The 17,669-nt window shown below is 34.1% G+C and overlaps 1 protein-coding gene across 2 annotated transcripts in view; it reads right to left on the bottom strand.

Moving 5' to 3' along the window:
* The window catches only part of LOC105334821 (ATPase MORC2), a 30,797-nt gene that overhangs the window by 5,285 nt on the left and 7,843 nt on the right, over window positions 1-17,669 (bottom strand). For both annotated transcript variants that reach the window (XM_034462068.2, XM_034462067.2), the window contains 13 exons: window positions 17,412-17,517; window positions 16,595-16,688; window positions 16,222-16,260; window positions 15,852-16,100; window positions 15,548-15,712; window positions 14,970-15,215; window positions 14,548-14,620; window positions 14,411-14,453; window positions 12,201-12,290; window positions 5,240-5,273; window positions 4,874-5,028; window positions 3,646-3,778; window positions 3,173-3,289 (listed from right to left, as the gene is read on the bottom strand). In XM_034462068.2, the coding sequence (XP_034317959.2) occupies window positions 3,173-3,289; window positions 3,646-3,778; window positions 4,874-5,028; window positions 5,240-5,273; window positions 12,201-12,290; window positions 14,411-14,453; window positions 14,548-14,620; window positions 14,970-15,215; window positions 15,548-15,712; window positions 15,852-16,100; window positions 16,222-16,260; window positions 16,595-16,688; window positions 17,412-17,517 (1,544 nt within the window). The remainder of the gene's footprint in view (window positions 1-3,172; window positions 3,290-3,645; window positions 3,779-4,873; window positions 5,029-5,239; window positions 5,274-12,200; window positions 12,291-14,410; window positions 14,454-14,547; window positions 14,621-14,969; window positions 15,216-15,547; window positions 15,713-15,851; window positions 16,101-16,221; window positions 16,261-16,594; window positions 16,689-17,411; window positions 17,518-17,669) is intronic.

Genomic DNA, 17,669 nt, shown 5'->3' on the forward strand with positions numbered 1-17,669 from the left:
AATCAATTTTTACCTATTCAGTCATTAAAGGTTAGATACTAGTACAGCTGTATCCCTAATTTGGTTATGTTTTGCCTTTTGAACTTAATGAAGGCCTTTGGTTAAGGTTACAGCCACCCTATCATTGTTTGGTTCATTCGCTATTTATAATGTACTGTACACTCTCACAAATCTTGGATAAAGGAAGGAATTAGTATCCCCTCCCCATTATAAAAAGTGTAAAAAAAAAGACTGTAAGCCACTAGTACTACAATTTCAATTACCATACATGTAAAATAATGCTCAAGAAATACTGTGAAATGAAACTTCTCAAAGCATAAGAAATACTGTGAAAATAAACCTTCTTGATGTAATATCAGAGAAATCAATGCCCTATGTGAAGACTTTAAATAAATTTGGTGGAATAGGTAAACACAACATAAAGATTCTGTGTCTGTAACATATACATTAAGGACCTATAAAATTTTCCAATGAATCTACAATAAACATATCAGCTTTAATATGCTGCCTTAAATTCTATCTTACTGTAATCGCCAAAAAAAAAAAGTTGTCGTCTTTAAAGGCTTTAATTTAAATCTATTACAATAAACCATAAAATGACAATGCTGTTATCGGAGCAAAGAGACGGAACTGTTAAACATAAGCACATTGTTGGTGAAGTCAAACATCAGCTATCCTCTAACAATGTTCCGGATGTAACCGAATCTGAGCAAGAACCATTTAATACAATTGTGCCAAGCCAACAGAATGCTATAAACCCGATGAAAGGACAAACTCTCTGCTAAATTGGGGAGGAATTCTTGTAGGTCTTTGATGATTATATACACATCAACACTTGTAATGGACATTGTGCCCTCTTTATGGCAAGTCACCTTTCTATGATCATCAAATTTGCACGGAATACCAGTATATTTGTTCAGAACATGTATTTCTAAGCTTATTATGTCAAGTGATGACTCTGACTTGCCATAGGATAAATTTCAGTACAGTTATACTCATATCAAATAAGCATTAACAAGGAAAGCGAAACAAAGCATTATATATTTAGACAACTCTCATATTGCTGCCATTTTATTAGCAGCATTTCACAATAGATTAGAATTAGTTTTAAAACAGTATTACCCAGCCTCGGATTTCAAAGGTGTTTGTCATTCCTTATAAAAGTTTTCCAATAAAGTACAGGTGTTCAAAATAAAATGTCCAGTGTTGATTTCATCACCCTTTAACTATAAGACTTCTGAACACGCATGCAATGACTGAATCAAAGAACATAAATCTAATCTTTCATTATGTTGATAACATAAAATCTTAAGGACATAGATCATGACAAAAGTTGTTTTTGAATCACGAGAGAAGATGTTATTTTTCATGAAGTAGAACACTAGTTGACAATGGCTAAAGAATGACTTCGTACTTCTTTTTTTGTTTTTTGTTTAAATCAGACAAAAGGTTTGATTAAGTTCATGGCTGACGATGACTAAGAAAACACTGAATTACTTTATATTCCAGTTTCTTCAAATTGGTAAGTCACCTCAGCGTCTTTTTTAAGACGCAAAGTCTTTGAAACTTTTTGTCTTTCAGTCGAGAAACAGGGTTTTTTAGGGGGGAAAAATAACATAAAGAAATGTCCTGTTAATTTTTTCACAACATTAACAACAAGCAATTACACAGATTCTTATCAACCCACTCTGACAACAGACTCCCATGTCGCCAAATGGCTGCAGTCGCTTATGCCGAATATGTAGCAACCAACAGATTTTTTTCTCCAAAATCGATCTAACATCCCTCCCAGAATTAGGAAAGTATTATCCAGCGATGGGAAAGAAATGCTATCGCTCCTTTTAGCAGAAGAGTTTGTGTTCGGAAAATAATGGTCCCTGGGTGCACATCAATCATGGAGGAAGCAACAGACGACATTATCTGCAGGACGGAGGTGGCAAAATTTGCCATTGCAAGCCAGGATGTACGCCAATTAATTCTGTATTGGAAGATGGTGTATTGATATTGGCTATTAATGCTGACAATAATATGAATATTGATGCTGTAATGTATAGTCTTGTCTGAAGAGGGCCTCTCTCTTGTGTTCTTTGGAATTTTACTGCCCAAATCATGCAAAGGGGGGTCCTAGCAAAGAGATAAGTGCACCCAATAACGGAGCAGAAACCAGGTCTCCATCATCTCTAGATGGAGTTAAAAGTCAGCCCCATATATCACAGTAAAAAGCAGTGGGTGTTTTGGAGGGTTCTTACATCAACTTTCACAAGATACCAAGACCAAGCACTGTTAAATTTCACATGTGATTTTTCCACATTACAAGTGCTGTTGATAAGCTGTAAACTCTAAACTGTTAAATCTGATGGATGCCCAACATGCTTTCTGATTTTCATGGATTTACTCTCATTGTTCCTGCTGAGATTGCTCAGAACAAAAGAGGATTTAATTTTGTTATCGCATTACCCATTTGCTAATATCCTATTAGTTCAAAAAACAACAAATAACAATTCTTTAAGCATTAAATCACACCTAACTTACAATTAAAATAGAATTATTATGGAAACTGAGATGATGATACATATTTTTAAGATAAAATTTCAGGTACAATGGATTATAGAAACAGTTTGATTTTATAAGTAATGTGACAAAACTGAAATCTCCATCTCTAGTTAAAATATTACAAAGGGTTTACAAGATGCACTGAATTCACCCCCCCCCCCCTTTTCTTGTTCTTTTAAAAGAAGGCATATGGGCCACAACACTAATCTATGCAATAATATTTCAATAAATTAGCAATAAATTAATTTTCAAATAAAATACAAAACAAAGATGTTTCTAATATAGCAAATTAACTTCACACAAATATTAACATAATTTTTATTACAAAGAAAAATCCTTCTATTCTTTATACTGGTGAAACACTTTCAAAAAAAAATATTTTTCAATACCCGGTATATAAGTAAAGTTTTAGACCTCAATGTGTCACCTTCACATGCCCAAAAAATGACTCATGTAGAAAGTTGGTTCCATATTATCTCTGGATTTCTTTCATGAATACTCTTTTATCCAAAAGCCTTTTAACATTACAATTATAAAACATTCTAGTCCCTTTTTTGCTTCAGGATATTTTTGTGTACACCCCCCCCCCCCTTTTCGTCTTCAGTAGGTCTAGCATTACCTCATTGATTGACTTGAGGAGCTTGGCGATGAGCTTGCGGACAGATGATAGTTTGGACACAGCTGCCTCACTCTCCTGCTTTTTCTGAGCTGCCTCTGTTTGGAAGTTCCCGACCAACTACAAGTAATCAATCTCAACCCCTCAGCAACCAAGGCATTTTCATAAGATTGTTATGAAAATATTTGCAACAATCTAAATATTACTTTCATGTATTGTGTTTCATTAATATTTATTTTCATGATTTTTTTTTCATACTTGCAACTCTCCAAAAAAAAAAAAAAAATGTACACAAAAATTATGCATATAATGAAAAATATTGAAAGATCATATTCACATCAAAGTAAATAATGCTGTGATCTACAAGATTTATTGATGTATGAAATTCTAACAAGTTTTTTTCCATTTTCTGTATTAAAACAGATATAATGTCACAAATCTATAACTGTACACATTATAATTATAGAAACTCTTACTTTACGCAGTCCTTTCTCATAATGGTCAAAGAAATCATCCAATGGGAAGTTGGCGAGTTCTTGCGGAGTCATGGTAGTAATGGTGTCTTTATCCATCACCCACTGCGGCGGCAGGAAGTACCGCAAACAGGTCCTATAACAGTATAACTCGGTATAAAACATCTTATACCTGCTTCATCAAAAAAATTTAACCACAATATGTATCCATGATCACTCCCTCCCAAGTTTGCATATACTGTAGATTCCTAATTAAACGCGAAGAATTAATATCCGCGTAAAATCGGGGGAAGCAACCCTCGCAGATTTTAAAATCTCGCTTTCATTTTTTAGAAGTTTTGAACTATAGGAAAAGTTAACAAAAAATTGGTGATCGCGAATTGATATTCTTGCCATTTGACACAAATTAAATATCCCTTCAAATTACGATACATTAATGCACTTCATCTAGCTGAGCTAGACCACATGAATTGTATAACTTATAAAATTCATAGATTGAATATGATCAATCTCAAAACATATAAGGTAATAAATTTTACATCTCTGTTGTTCAAATTGATTAAACTAATTTCAACTTTTAAGATTCTTCAGTTTGGGACACATTTGGAATATGATCAGCATCAGATTAATTCATGAGTTATGCTTCATTCATGATGTGCAGCAGATATTTTACCCTTGCTATATTGTTTAGAACATTACACACATTCATTCTTACTTAATTTGTCTTTACATATCATTAGGGGCTTGTGCAAAAAAAAGAAGAAAACTAAGTATCTTAGAAGACTCATTATTCTTCCTTCAAGGTTAAAACTGACATTGTAAGCAACCCCATCTGATTTTCCATTTATATATGACGATACAGAAAATGTTTCCATGCAACATAAAACTTGAAAAGTTCAATCCTGTGCCACATTTTTTTTTTTGAAAAAAAGTTAAAATAGGCTGTGTAATTAATATGTTGATACTTTTGACGTAAGGAAAAAAAACCGGCATTGACCTTCATTCCTAAATATGTGGTATCTGATTTAGCTAATCGATTTCTTGATACTTGTGTCCTCTTTTTGTTTACAGAGTTTCTAGTATCAGATTCACTGATGTGTGGTAGATATTCTACTCCTGTTATTGTTTTGCACATAACCTGCATTTGATTCATTCACGATCTGTAGATATTTTAGTGCTTACGTGTCTACACCAGAGTACAAGAGAGGACAGTGGCTTGGAGTAATCTAACCTGTAACCGTTGGCGATTTCCTCCGTCACCTGATCAGATGAGGTTGCCACTGCAGTCGTTGCCGTTGACGACGAAGGTGTCTCTGCTGCTGTGTCTTGGGAGGAAGCAGGAGACGCTGGGACATGATTGGTCGACTCTGACGGAGGGTGACCGTTCTTTTTTTGAGGAAAGAAAAACCAACATTAACATTAGTTATAATAACATTTAACATGTGTTTTCATACTGAGTTTTTAAAGTAAAAATTAAAATGGAAAAAAATCGTACAATGTATTCATAAAAAATACAATCTTTTGAAAACAAACAACATATTTCTTCATAAAATCTAAAATAACTAATATAATTTTTTTGAATAAAATTCATACTTACAAGAAGTTTAATATCTGTACTACTTTTGTCAAACCTAAAAAAATAAGACAAAAGTAATGAATTATCATGTGTGTCCACAGAATGAAAGTTTTTTTTCCCTTGTAGTATTATTCATTTGTATTGTGATATAGAATGGTTGTATTTTAGAGACTTGTGTAGATTATTTGACTTTTTCCTTATATTTCCTTTTACTCATGTTTTGTGGTTTAAAGTTGAAGAGCTTGACAAGGCTAATGAAACGGGACAATATGGTCCCCTACTCTGTTCAACAAAGACCGCAAGGCAACCTGCAATACTCCACAATGCAGAAGATAAACACTAATTCACCACCTCATTGAAAGGAAAGTGGAGCCAACACAACTTAATTAAGTTCTTTAGAGTGTCTCTGGAACGTGCCACAGATATGACCTGGTGGAGAAAACATCACTCCTGACTCAGCTTGGCTGTCCCCATCGACACCCCGGTCCCCACAAAACAGTCCAAATCTGGGGGTCAGACAAACAAGGAGGCCCAGAAACCCTGCCAGGAGAATATACGGCTTTCCTAATCTGTGGTCAGTGCTGTCCCCATACAAAGTACGGCAACCTACAAAAGGGGTAGGGATTATCTCCCCAAGGGGTCTCCTCTACAACCCCCTTTATAATCACCTCATTATATACACCGCATATTAGCAATTTGGTTTATTATCATTACAGGGCCGCCTCCCCCGATAGGCCTGGAATGCCGATGTACAGATCAGGAGCTGAACAGCATATTGATGGTGGGGTGATAATTGTGACCTACCCTGGCTAATTCTGGGTATGGCACACGTGGCCACACATCACTGATTGATGACCGAGGTGTATGGCATCTGACACCGGTGCCGTAATCTCTGGCCTGCTCACCTTTTGTTCCAAGGTGATATCAATATTTTCAAACAGATTCCAAATATTGTAATTTGTCACCTCCAGGCTGACATTACTGTTGACCAGGTATATTACGGAGGGAATGATGAAAAGTTATGGGTACGTCACGCAGATATTAATATTTTTCATAAGCTGTATCCATCAGTGATTGATATTACTGATATAACGATCCTTAATCACTGAGAGGTGGCTAGCAGATCACAATTTACACACCTTTAAACATTTAATACTACTATTTCAAAATATTGGCATTCCCAAAATTAGATTTCAATAAGATGTCTCAAATGTCTATGCAGATTAAAACCAAATTGGAGCACATCAGTGGACTATGAACTTGATAGGCATCTTATTTTCTTGTGAAAATGATGAAGAAACATAATTCTATACAAGATTACAAGTAGTTTTGCATTCTTATGCAATAAGACAAAGTTATTATTTGAAAAATGATCTCTGAAACTCGACTTTCAATATGTTATGTTAAGAAATACAATAAACACTTGTTTTAATATTTTTGTATTTTGATAAGTAATTACTTTATAGTTTTACTTTTAAATTAAAAAAAAAAATCAAAATGCAAATAAAATCAAAAATTATTTACTCATTCAATGAAAAGTCTGAGATGGAAACACAGAAAACAGAGCAACAAAAAGACAAAAGACAACCAAATCCCCAACTGAGGGCAAATGCATTTGTATGTTCAAGAGAAAAAAGTATGAAACATCTGATTAAAATTTCATCAGTGTCGAGACACTTTTGTCTCATCAAATGACCACAGAGCTTGGTCCTGGTGTCATGTGATACTCCCGTTGGAGGAGACGATCACTTTGCTACCAATCACTTCAGCCCCAGAGTCAGTATCAATGACCGCACTGGCTCATCAACAAAGCCCAGATCAAACGCTTCCCCCTCCAGCAGGGGAGCTTAATCAGGTCCGAAAGTTATCTTTTGATCAGAGCAGATTCCAAGAGTACCCTTTATTCATTACTTTATAATTCATGAATTGCCCAAAAAATAAATCGAAACCCATTCAAAGTATAGTTACATTGAAACAAATGAACAATCAAAGGTCAACACAACTCTGAATATTAAGTATTCTCATAAAGTTGAATAAATGAATGTTTAGAGATTGACACAGCAGAGTCTTTAAGGTTCAGAATTTTTTGAGATTGAATATAACTTGGAGTACTTTAATCAAATGTACCATGAATAACTGTGTGTCATTATGCAATTTAAAGAAAAACAATATTCTTGTCCCAATATTACTGTCAAGAAACATGATGAGTATTTGGCATGACACTGTGACACATCCAGTTTCAGTAGCCCAGTACGCGGATCAGACAGAACAAAAATGGATATTCCATCCCTCACTCTCTCCCGAACAGTAGTTTTTTGTTGCAATAAATAACATTATCCTACAGCGAAATAATAGTGCCAGGTCCCAACAGAGATTTGAAGCATTATGAAGTACGTTTCTAAATAAAATCCTTCAGCATTTGCTAATATCAGCAAATTACACATAGGGGACAGTGCTAATTGTTTCACATAGACATAAAATTATATTGCTTACAATTGGTTAAAATTTACAACTCGTCTGTGGATGGTACTCGTAAATTTTTAATCACTTTCGCAAAGAAATAAACTCTTTATTCCCATTTGCCGAGGAGTTGTGTCAGAAGCGGCGAAAATGCATGAAATTCTCGCCAGATCTAGCCCAAACAATAATAAGGAAAACACATCCTCTGATACGCAAGCAGCTAAATTTTACAAGTTAGGTGTAGGAACATCTCCAAAAGAAAAACATCTCTCACTTCTTGCCCCTAGTCAAACATATTTCATGTCCCAAAAGAAAATAATTCTTAGGAGAATTCACTAGAGATCTCAGTATCTATCTGGAGGCAAGGTGTCAATCAAAAAATGGATTATCTGGTCATAATTCTGGAGGACTGAGGATTCGAGAATCGAAACAGCTGTCAGGGATAATTTGGAAAGAGACACACAATATTCACAAGCTTGGTGTGAAAACATTCAACGGTAATGAAGGCAAAGTTTGATTAAACTGTGTAGGGGGAAAAAACAGAAAAAGGAAGAATGGACTAATCAAGGATTTCCTGACACATCGATACATTCTGAAAATAAAACTTTATTCTGTTTAATGCAAATCAACTATTATAAAGATTTGAAAAAAAATTGAGGTGGAGGTGGGGGAATATAGCAGGCAATGCAAGAAGTGGCATCTATGAAATGGAAATTATGTTGGCCTGGTAGGTGAAAGGCCTCCTGATCAAGTTTTCTTTCAAAGAAAAAGTGCAGGCATTATGGCACTTTAATCAAATCCAGGGGACATTCCTGTCTAATTTGTACGTTTCTCCATTTAAATGACCAAGAGGTGGTCCGCCATGTAGAAAGCGGTGATGAGCGTACATTTAAATGTCAGCATCAAGCTGAGAAATGAAAGCGTCAAGAAGTCGTCTGACAATAGACACAAAGGACTGGGTGGAGGGATGACTGACCCCAGCGGGTCTTGAGAGGGACCGGTCTAACGGTATAATGTTATCTGATGATGTCACCGGTGTAGTTCACTGTATACAAACTCTACAGCTTAGGACTAATGTCACAAAGAGAGTAGAGCTGGAAAAGGTCTTATCAAGATGGTAAAGGAATTACTGTTAACCTGTCATGGTGGCAGTCTTTCACTTAACAAGAAGTTACAGTGACGGGACAGGAATTTCGTTCAGAGGTGACTCACTGATGAAAGGGAAGAAACCCCTGCATATTTTTAAATTTATGTTGAACAACTACTGTATATAATTCACAACCAAGCTGATATCTAAAGATTTTTAGTACATCAAAAGCTTTCGACACAAATAAAACAAAATTAATAAGATATATGATGTACAAAATCCATATAAAAGTCCATCCAAAAATACTAAAGAAAAAGAAATTTATTTGAAAAAAAAACCAACGGTGGGCAGTCCTGGACATGAGGCGCAGTAAATCACAGAAACAGAAGATATAGAATTTTTCAGTATACAAAATGCGCCCCGTTGCTTATATTAAACAGAACCTGACAAATCTGGCAGAAATCCCAATAGGTTGGGCTGATCAAGTGGAGGTCTTGTGACAGTGTGAAATCAACTAGTGCAACTAGAACATTGAAAATTAAGTACAAAGAACTCACTGTATGATTACTGTGATGATGTTTTTTTTTTTCCATTTGATTGCCTTAAACACTGCCTCTTACATTTCTCAGGGATGAGAATTGCTGATCTGATTTTTTTCTAACTCATACCTGTTAACCATTCAAAGCTGCTATGTGGGAAAAATCTCCCCTTACCAACTTGGCTAAAGGGGAGATTTTGCGTAAACAATGTTTTTTTCTCAAGAAATGCAAATATACAAATAATATACCGGTATGTTAGATACCTTATTTTACAATTGTAATGCATTTGCAATCATTTTACATTTGATCATTTCTATGACTGCCAGTTTGTAATTACAATTTGTGTTGCAATATTCAGAAAATTAACTATTATTAGTTTGCATGGTATAATACAAGGAGCAAATGGTGTCACTTTTTATTATAAGTGGTATAACGGTTCAAGGCCAAAATCACAGAAAAACCCTCAGTGGTTGTTGAAATTTGCATGTAAAGATTTAGTAGTGGCTGGGGGTTTATGGGAAGACATATAAGTTAGTGGGAGAATTTAGTCTCCCGCACAAGAAATTGGCTGGATGCGGGAAATTTAAGATTTTTAAGCTGTTTTGTGGGAGTCTCCCGCACAATGCAGAAGGGTTAACAGGTATGTAAATGAATGTGTCCCACTTGTCACATTTTAAATCCACTGTGCACATGATCATTTTCTTTAAAATTAATATCATATATAACCATCAATTTTCCTTTCTTGTTATTGCTGTTAATTTTGACCCAATTTTCCAGATCACCACACTGTGGTTTGCTCCTCTCTGAAACTGATGATGAAATACACAATAAATAATGTCTGGGTTTTTTTTTTTAAAAGAGTTCATTAATTAAAAGATCAAAAGATCATTTAGTTCAAAAGTTAAACAATTTAGAATTGATTAAACAAAAAGTAACTTGATCCAAAGAGTCTGATCAGGTGTAGCTGCCAGGCACAGATCATCATATCAAACTCCACACTTTGTGTCTAGTTTAATCTGATGATCCACCCTGGCAACTTTTTTTTAATACAGAATTTTACCTTTGAGCCCTCTTTCTTAAAAACTACTGGGTATATCACTAACCCCCATATTTTATTTTGCCTTTTAAATACTGAGGAGATAACTAATCAAACTGTGTAAGACTTATCAAATTAAATTTGATATTCAGAAAACCTGTATTTCAAATTAGATGGTTACTTTTGAAAAAATTTAGCTAGTTTAAAGTGCAAAAAGGTCAATAAAGAAAATATGCAGTCCTATGCAGAATTTTTTCTTCTTCATCATATTCAAACTTATTACTGGGCATAATCCAAAACAATATTTAGTGTAATTAATCTGCTAATTTAAAACTAGAGGTACTGTGAGCAAGCTCACAATTGATACCCCCCGCTAAGATAAAAATCATAATGCGTGTATTTTTCCAATTACAGGAAATATTGGATGAATTTATTTCACCGTCCATTTTCTATAAATAACAACTGCTCTATTTTTTTTTTAGAACTGTTGGTCATAAGCAATCTTTGTGTGAATTAAGAACTTCCAATGTTTCTCCATAACAAAGATATGGACCGGACACAATTGCACAGACAGACGGGCCGACAGACGGACAAGGTGATTCCTATATACCCCCCCAAACTTCGTTTGCGGGGGGTATAATTACTGGTTACATGTCAATGCAGCTAAAAAAATTAGATTATATTAGCTTTTAACACAGAGGGTTGAACACTAACCCCTTTTTTCTTTGTATTTTCAAGTATGTTTGGTCTACAGATTTCAAGGATGTATTTCTCAATAAATTAAATTGAAAACATCATATCTTAAAAAAAATTTAAATAGTTATTTAAAATAAGCTAAAAGAGAATGAAATATCATTAGCCATGAACTTCATATATTTTACAGTAATGCTACTTTAAGATGTACTGGCATATAAAAAGTACCGTAGCTTGCAAACAGTATTTTTTATATTTTTAATAACTGTTTAGCAAATTTTAAACAACCAATTTTGGCATATTAATTTTTTTGGAAATTTGCTGATTCACCATAAAAGCCTATATTTCCAATGTGTCAACGTTAATGCATGAAATACTGTACAATATACAATGCACATAGTTTGACAATGCACTGAACAACACCTTTCAGTTTCCCTTACAGAAAGACAGGCATTTAGTTTTTCAATGGCCACTGCCCCTTTCTCTTTTAGTCACATTGTTTGACTGTTTAGAGTATACACATTGTATCACAATCAAAGAATGTATCCCAGTATTAAACCATATAATAACATAGTATACTTTTTCAATGAGAGAATTATTTGTTATCTCATCCATAACTTTTCAGGAGGCAAACAGTGTTCTTGCAAATCATTGCTTGATAGCATGGTACACAAGTCAAATAATTTTGCCATTGAAAACTACTTCAATACAATTGATTTACAAAAAAAAAAAAATAGTAGCTAACAGAATTTTGCTTGCAGTGCATCAAAAGGGAAAGGAAAACATGAACAATTCTGAAAGATATCTGAGCCCTGTCAACAGCTTGTGAGAATGCAGAACCAAATACTGGTTACAGGTATCGAAATAACCAAAGCAAAATACAACAGCTGGTCCATGCATTCCTTTCCAACTCATTTTGACAATTTATTGTACATGTACTTGTAAATTTGACACTATAAGGGACTGTGATTTACAAAGTACATAATTGCAAGTATTTCATAAATAATGAATGCATGCATATATATACATGTATATATAACAATTACAATAGCACCCTAAAATTAAACAAAATATGTTTAAAGAAGCCTGTGAAGTCCTGTGAATACAATTTTGTTGAACTGCTCAGAGCAGAATTTTTATCAATGATAATGAATTCCTTGGACTCACCATTTATCGTATTTGTCCCTCGGATTGTTGTCAAACTTCACTTTCCATTTGTTGTCAGCGTGGTTCACTTTGACTACTCGTCCCGTGTACCTGAAATAGAAACAGTTTTGTTTTGTTATACTTTCATGTTAAATACTGAAATCTGATTGGTTAAGACGCAGTTAATAATATTTACTATTACCCTCAGCGTTAGCAACGCACTTAGCAACGGGTAACATTAAAAAATGTTACATGCGCGAAAATTATGCGCGTAGGGTTCGCTGTAGAATTCACGTTATTCCTATATAAAAGCAGTAAAATTTTCTTAAAAATTAAGACATTCAGTATGACAAAATAAATAGTGCCTGTTTGGGAGGATAACAGTTGAAATTGACACCCCGAGAAAACCATTGTCAACCGACGCGAAGCGGAGGTTGACAATGGTTTTCGAGGGGTGTCAATTTCAACTGTTATCCTCCCAAACAGGCACTATTTATATAATGTCACCTTTCTAAATTGACTACATCCAGTAAATCTCTTTCCGTCTCACACTCTGTCCAGTAAGTTAACTACTTGTCGTTGTTCAATTAATATCTTTTTACTGGACAGCACAAGAGAGCCAGCATGACAAAGATAATGATTTTATAATTCTAAGATATTTATTTGAACACCATGTACCCTATTTTTTGGAAATTAGGTCAATACTTTTTTTTCCTGACACGTGGACCTCGCCCTATTCATCGTTTCGCCCTATTTATGTTTTTTTTTTGTTGGAAAATTTGATATGAAATTTTGCAAAAATTGATGCAACCCTCCAATTAAATCATGAGTGCTTACTATAATACTGCTTGAATTTCTGTGTAAAAATCGTATGGATTTTAATCAATATACTGTAGTAGTAATTTATCATTTAAACAAATTAAATGTGAATAAATTTATTTCTTCTTACATTTCTTACTTAGATCGTTGACTGAATCATCTTTCAATCATTATTACATGGTGTCATGCATTTTGATCGTGTGCTTACGATAAACAGGAAATTGATATCGCGTGGTAAAAGTAAAATGAGAACCGTACAAAGGGTAAATACGGGGGAAAAATATCGTCGGGTAGAAATAAAAAAAAAAACAATTTGTGTTTTTTCTGTATATTCAAAATAAAACTCTCGATGAAATCTTAGCCAGGTGTCTCTGAAATGTGCTACCGTAGTCATGCCTCCAGGCTAGGTTACTATCCCCCGGTTTACACCAGTTTGTACACATGGCAGAGAAGTAATAAAAAATGATCTTAAATTAACCCGGCCGTACTGAATTAATTGGTTTGAAAATTTTGATGCAATTTCAGACATTTTCTGACGATGTTTTTAAGAAATGCATTTTATTTCCCTTTTGTTTAAAACTGTGAAATAAGATTAAAGGCTACCATATGATAACGTTATTGGTTTAAACCATTTATTCATTAAAACTAGCGGTAATTTTTCGACCAATTCTTCGAAGTCGACCTATTTATTCTTTTTTTTCTTTTTTGGCTAAAAACAACCTCCTTTGCCCAATAAACCATATCGATCTAATTTTTGAAAAATACGGTATATTAATTTGTACATCCTAACACAAAGGGAGAAAATTCTATAAAACTTTCTTGAAAATGACAGATCCATTGCTTGTTTGTTTTTTTTCATTAAAATACAAACTGTTGATCAGAATGGACAAGGATGATATCTTTAATTCTCAATACATCAAACCACAGGTTTTCGTGAAAATTTCATGCAGCTGACCCCAAATATTCTTACTGTATAAAAATGATGGATACCTAGGGGAAGGGGGGGGGGGGGGATGGGATTGCGCTTGCTTATTTCATGTAGCAACACAGACAAACATGATCTTAACCAAAACAGTTTTGCTGATTAAAATGTTCCCATATTTTATATCAAGTTCATGTCTTCAATATTTATACACCAAAATGCAAAACTGATCACTACTGGCCATTACAAATGCAAAACTGATTTCAACTGCTCATCCTTATTGACAGTGCCTGGTAAATAAAATAAAGCATACTGATATAAAAATATCAATATCAGACATAATTTGTATTTTAAGACTAAAACCTTTTTTTTTATCTGAAAAGGGTATAATTTAATCCCTACTGTTTCCAGCTCATTCCTGTACTTTTGCCAATACTTCCAATAATGTGTACTTGTTGAAATTCAATGTCATGTGAGACTTAAAACTTACCATTTTTTACTGACTTGGACTTCTACTTTGGTCCCGATGTCACCTATTGAAATACATTAATAAATTTAGGTACACAATTTTGATAAATTAAAAGAAAGGCAAATCCACCATTTTGGAGCAATTTGTGCTTCACTTACTGTCACTATCAGCATCTGTTGAGGATAAACGAGCATGTATATCATTATCTTTCATTTCTTCGTCACACGATGACTACAAGGAAAGTAACAATTTTTGTCAATTTTGACACACATTTGTATTTTCATTTAAATGATATGTCATGAAAAATTCAAATATAATTTTGTGGGTGGGTGTGTGTGTAGGAGGGGTTGTTGCCCCAAATTTTGTAGATTTAGCATTAGTGGTTTTCTGACCACCTTAACCCTATAGTAGGATTTCTCTTCTACATGCATTTAAATGAATTGGTTATGTATATCTTGATGGACAGAAGATTGAGGTATGTTTGTGCTCATATCCTGTTGGTGAATCCCAAACCTTAAGCTACAAGTATTTGTAAACATTCAAATCTAGATATTTGGTATGACATTGATAGGATGCCTACTGTATCAGCAATGGAGTTACTGAACGCAGATCTCCGGCCACGTTTAATGGGTGGTGACTCATCTTCTGTGTTATCAGCTTGCGTCGTCACAGACTTGTGTTTGTTAGAGTTCACATTGTCACTTTCAGAGTCCACAGAAGATGTGGCTTTGGATCTTTTGGCAGGACTAACTGGCTCATCAGAATCACTGGCAATCTGTGACTTCCTCTTCCCAGTGGAATTCACTTCCTCTTTATCATTAGAATTCTGTTCAAACACAAAGTTTATACACAATTTAAAACTTCACATATTGCAGCAATTGTTTAAGACATATACATGGTAAACAAAGTATTGAACTTTAAGTTCAAGTCTTCATATATATGTAAAATTTCATGAAATATATGAACAAATGCTTTTTTTAATTGAAACCTTATTAAAATTAATTTTCTACAAAAAGCCAAAAATCATAATTATGATAACTTGGCTATTGAGGCACTGGTCTATATGAAAAATGTAAGGCATATAACATATTGCAGAAATCCTATAATTGCAAGTTTGCTGTTGTGATATGCTGATTCCAGAATAAGTGCACTAGGTACCTGTTGAGCTCCTATATCAGTCAGTGTGACTCGGGGATTCTTTAGTGACGACTGGGACACTGCTGAAGATCGGATGGCTTTTGACGTAGATGAATTGTTGACTGTGGTCTTGGTTTTTGAGGCTGGGGTGGATGCTGCCCTCTTTTTTGCTGCAACAGCTGCTTCCTATAATATCCAAATTCTCCCAGTTTTACTTACAAATAAATTTAAGAAAATAGTACTGCTTATACATCTGTGAACACAGAAATATGTAAACGACAATGAAAGAAAATCAATATCAATAAGTGATAAGAGTACAGCATACCCTGGCTTTCCTTTCGCGTTCAGCCTTTTCTCGCTCTTTCCTGGCTCTCTCCAGTCTCTCATTCTTCTCCCATTCCTTCCTCTCTCGTTCCCTCTCTGCCTCTTCTTTCCTTCTCTTCTCTTCCCGTTTCCTCTTCTCTGCCTCCTTTTTCCTCCTCTCCTCTTCTTCCCTCTGTTGCCTCTCTTCTTCTTCTCGTCGTTTCCTTTCCATTTCAGCTGCCTGCCGTGATGAAGTCACTGACTTGGATTTCTATGAGGATATAGACCAACAATTACTTTACTTTATTCCATGTTTTGATCTAAATCAATTGTTTTGATTGTGTCACAATACAGATTGAATTAATTTATACAAATGCATTAAAAGTACATACATTCATTTTTTGAAGTAGTTCTTGTTTTTTCTTTATCTCCTACAAAAAAGAAAGAAGATGGATTAAAAAATCACACACAGAAAAAACAACTTACTCAACTGTTTCCATGTTAATATACATGTACATGTATGTCTACACATTACTTTTTTAATTCTCAGTGTACCATTATGTGTAGATATATGTAAATTTCATATTATAACATCTAATGTACACCTGAAATTTTTTATGACGAGTGTAATGCATAAAATATAAATTTGAAAAACAGTAAAAAATTGGATAGGGAAAATGTGGAATCTAGAGCTCATAAAAAGTTAAAATGTGTTGAAATAAAACCCAGAGGCCACACAAAATCTCTAAATATCTGAAGCCGTACCTCCTCTATGTCTTTTGTTTTCTGCTCCTTTGTTTTGACTTCTTTCTTCAGAATGCCCTCCGGTATGTTCATTTTTTGTTCTATTGCTGAGCATCTTAATGGAAAATAACAATATTAACACATGTATGAGAGTATACAATTTCAATCAACATAATCAAAATATTTGTGAGCCAGTGCTCACTAGAGATTTCTGAGAATACTGCTCCAATGTAAATATACAAAATAAGCAAAGTCAACATTCAACAAGAAGTTGACATTAAAATTCTTAAAAAAAAAAAATCCACCATATGGCATACCTTAACAAAGAGCATGTTAAAATTTCAAGCACCTGCCATTAATAATTGCTGAGAAAAATGTGACAGAAATTTGTTATAGACACACAGAAAGGGTAAAACAGTACACCCTACTCCTTCAAAACGAAGGTATAAATATAAAATGCATTTAACTACTTGCTTTATTCTAATTCCTATACTCCTTATACAGAGGTTCTGACCATCTTGCTAGATCAGACTATCCAACACTTACAAAATACTGTAGATTCCTTATTTTACGCCAGTACTAAATTCTGTCATTTTGCATAACAATGCAAAAATTAAACATCGTGAACGCTAAATTTCTATCTTAGTTTCATAAAGTTCACAATTGTCTGGGAAAAAAAAAATAGATTTTAAAACCTGCTAGGTGTGCCTCTCACAATTTTATGTTGATTCTTATTGCTCACCTTTAATTACGAATCTACAGTATTTGCTACAAATAAAACCATTCAAATCTGTTTCCTTATCAATGCAGATTCATAATTCAGAACATATTTTCATACTTGTTGTGTTGAACATCCGGATTCATTGCACAGACCCAGTCATCCTCAAAATCTTTGCCAATATTATTGGATGAAAATGGTAAAGTTCGCCACCGCAAGCAATTATCTGAAACAATAGTCAAACTGTGATCGATAATGTTTACTTGATTAATGCTAGTTTTATGCCAACTTGCAATATCATATTAGATCAAATATCATACTATTGATTATAAATATGATATATTAATTTTTATCTTTCATCAAATTCTTAGGAGTCAT

Source organism: Magallana gigas, chromosome 3 (genome assembly GCF_963853765.1).
Source record: "Magallana gigas chromosome 3, xbMagGiga1.1, whole genome shotgun sequence".
NCBI classification, from domain to species: domain Eukaryota; kingdom Metazoa; phylum Mollusca; class Bivalvia; order Ostreida; family Ostreidae; genus Magallana; species Magallana gigas.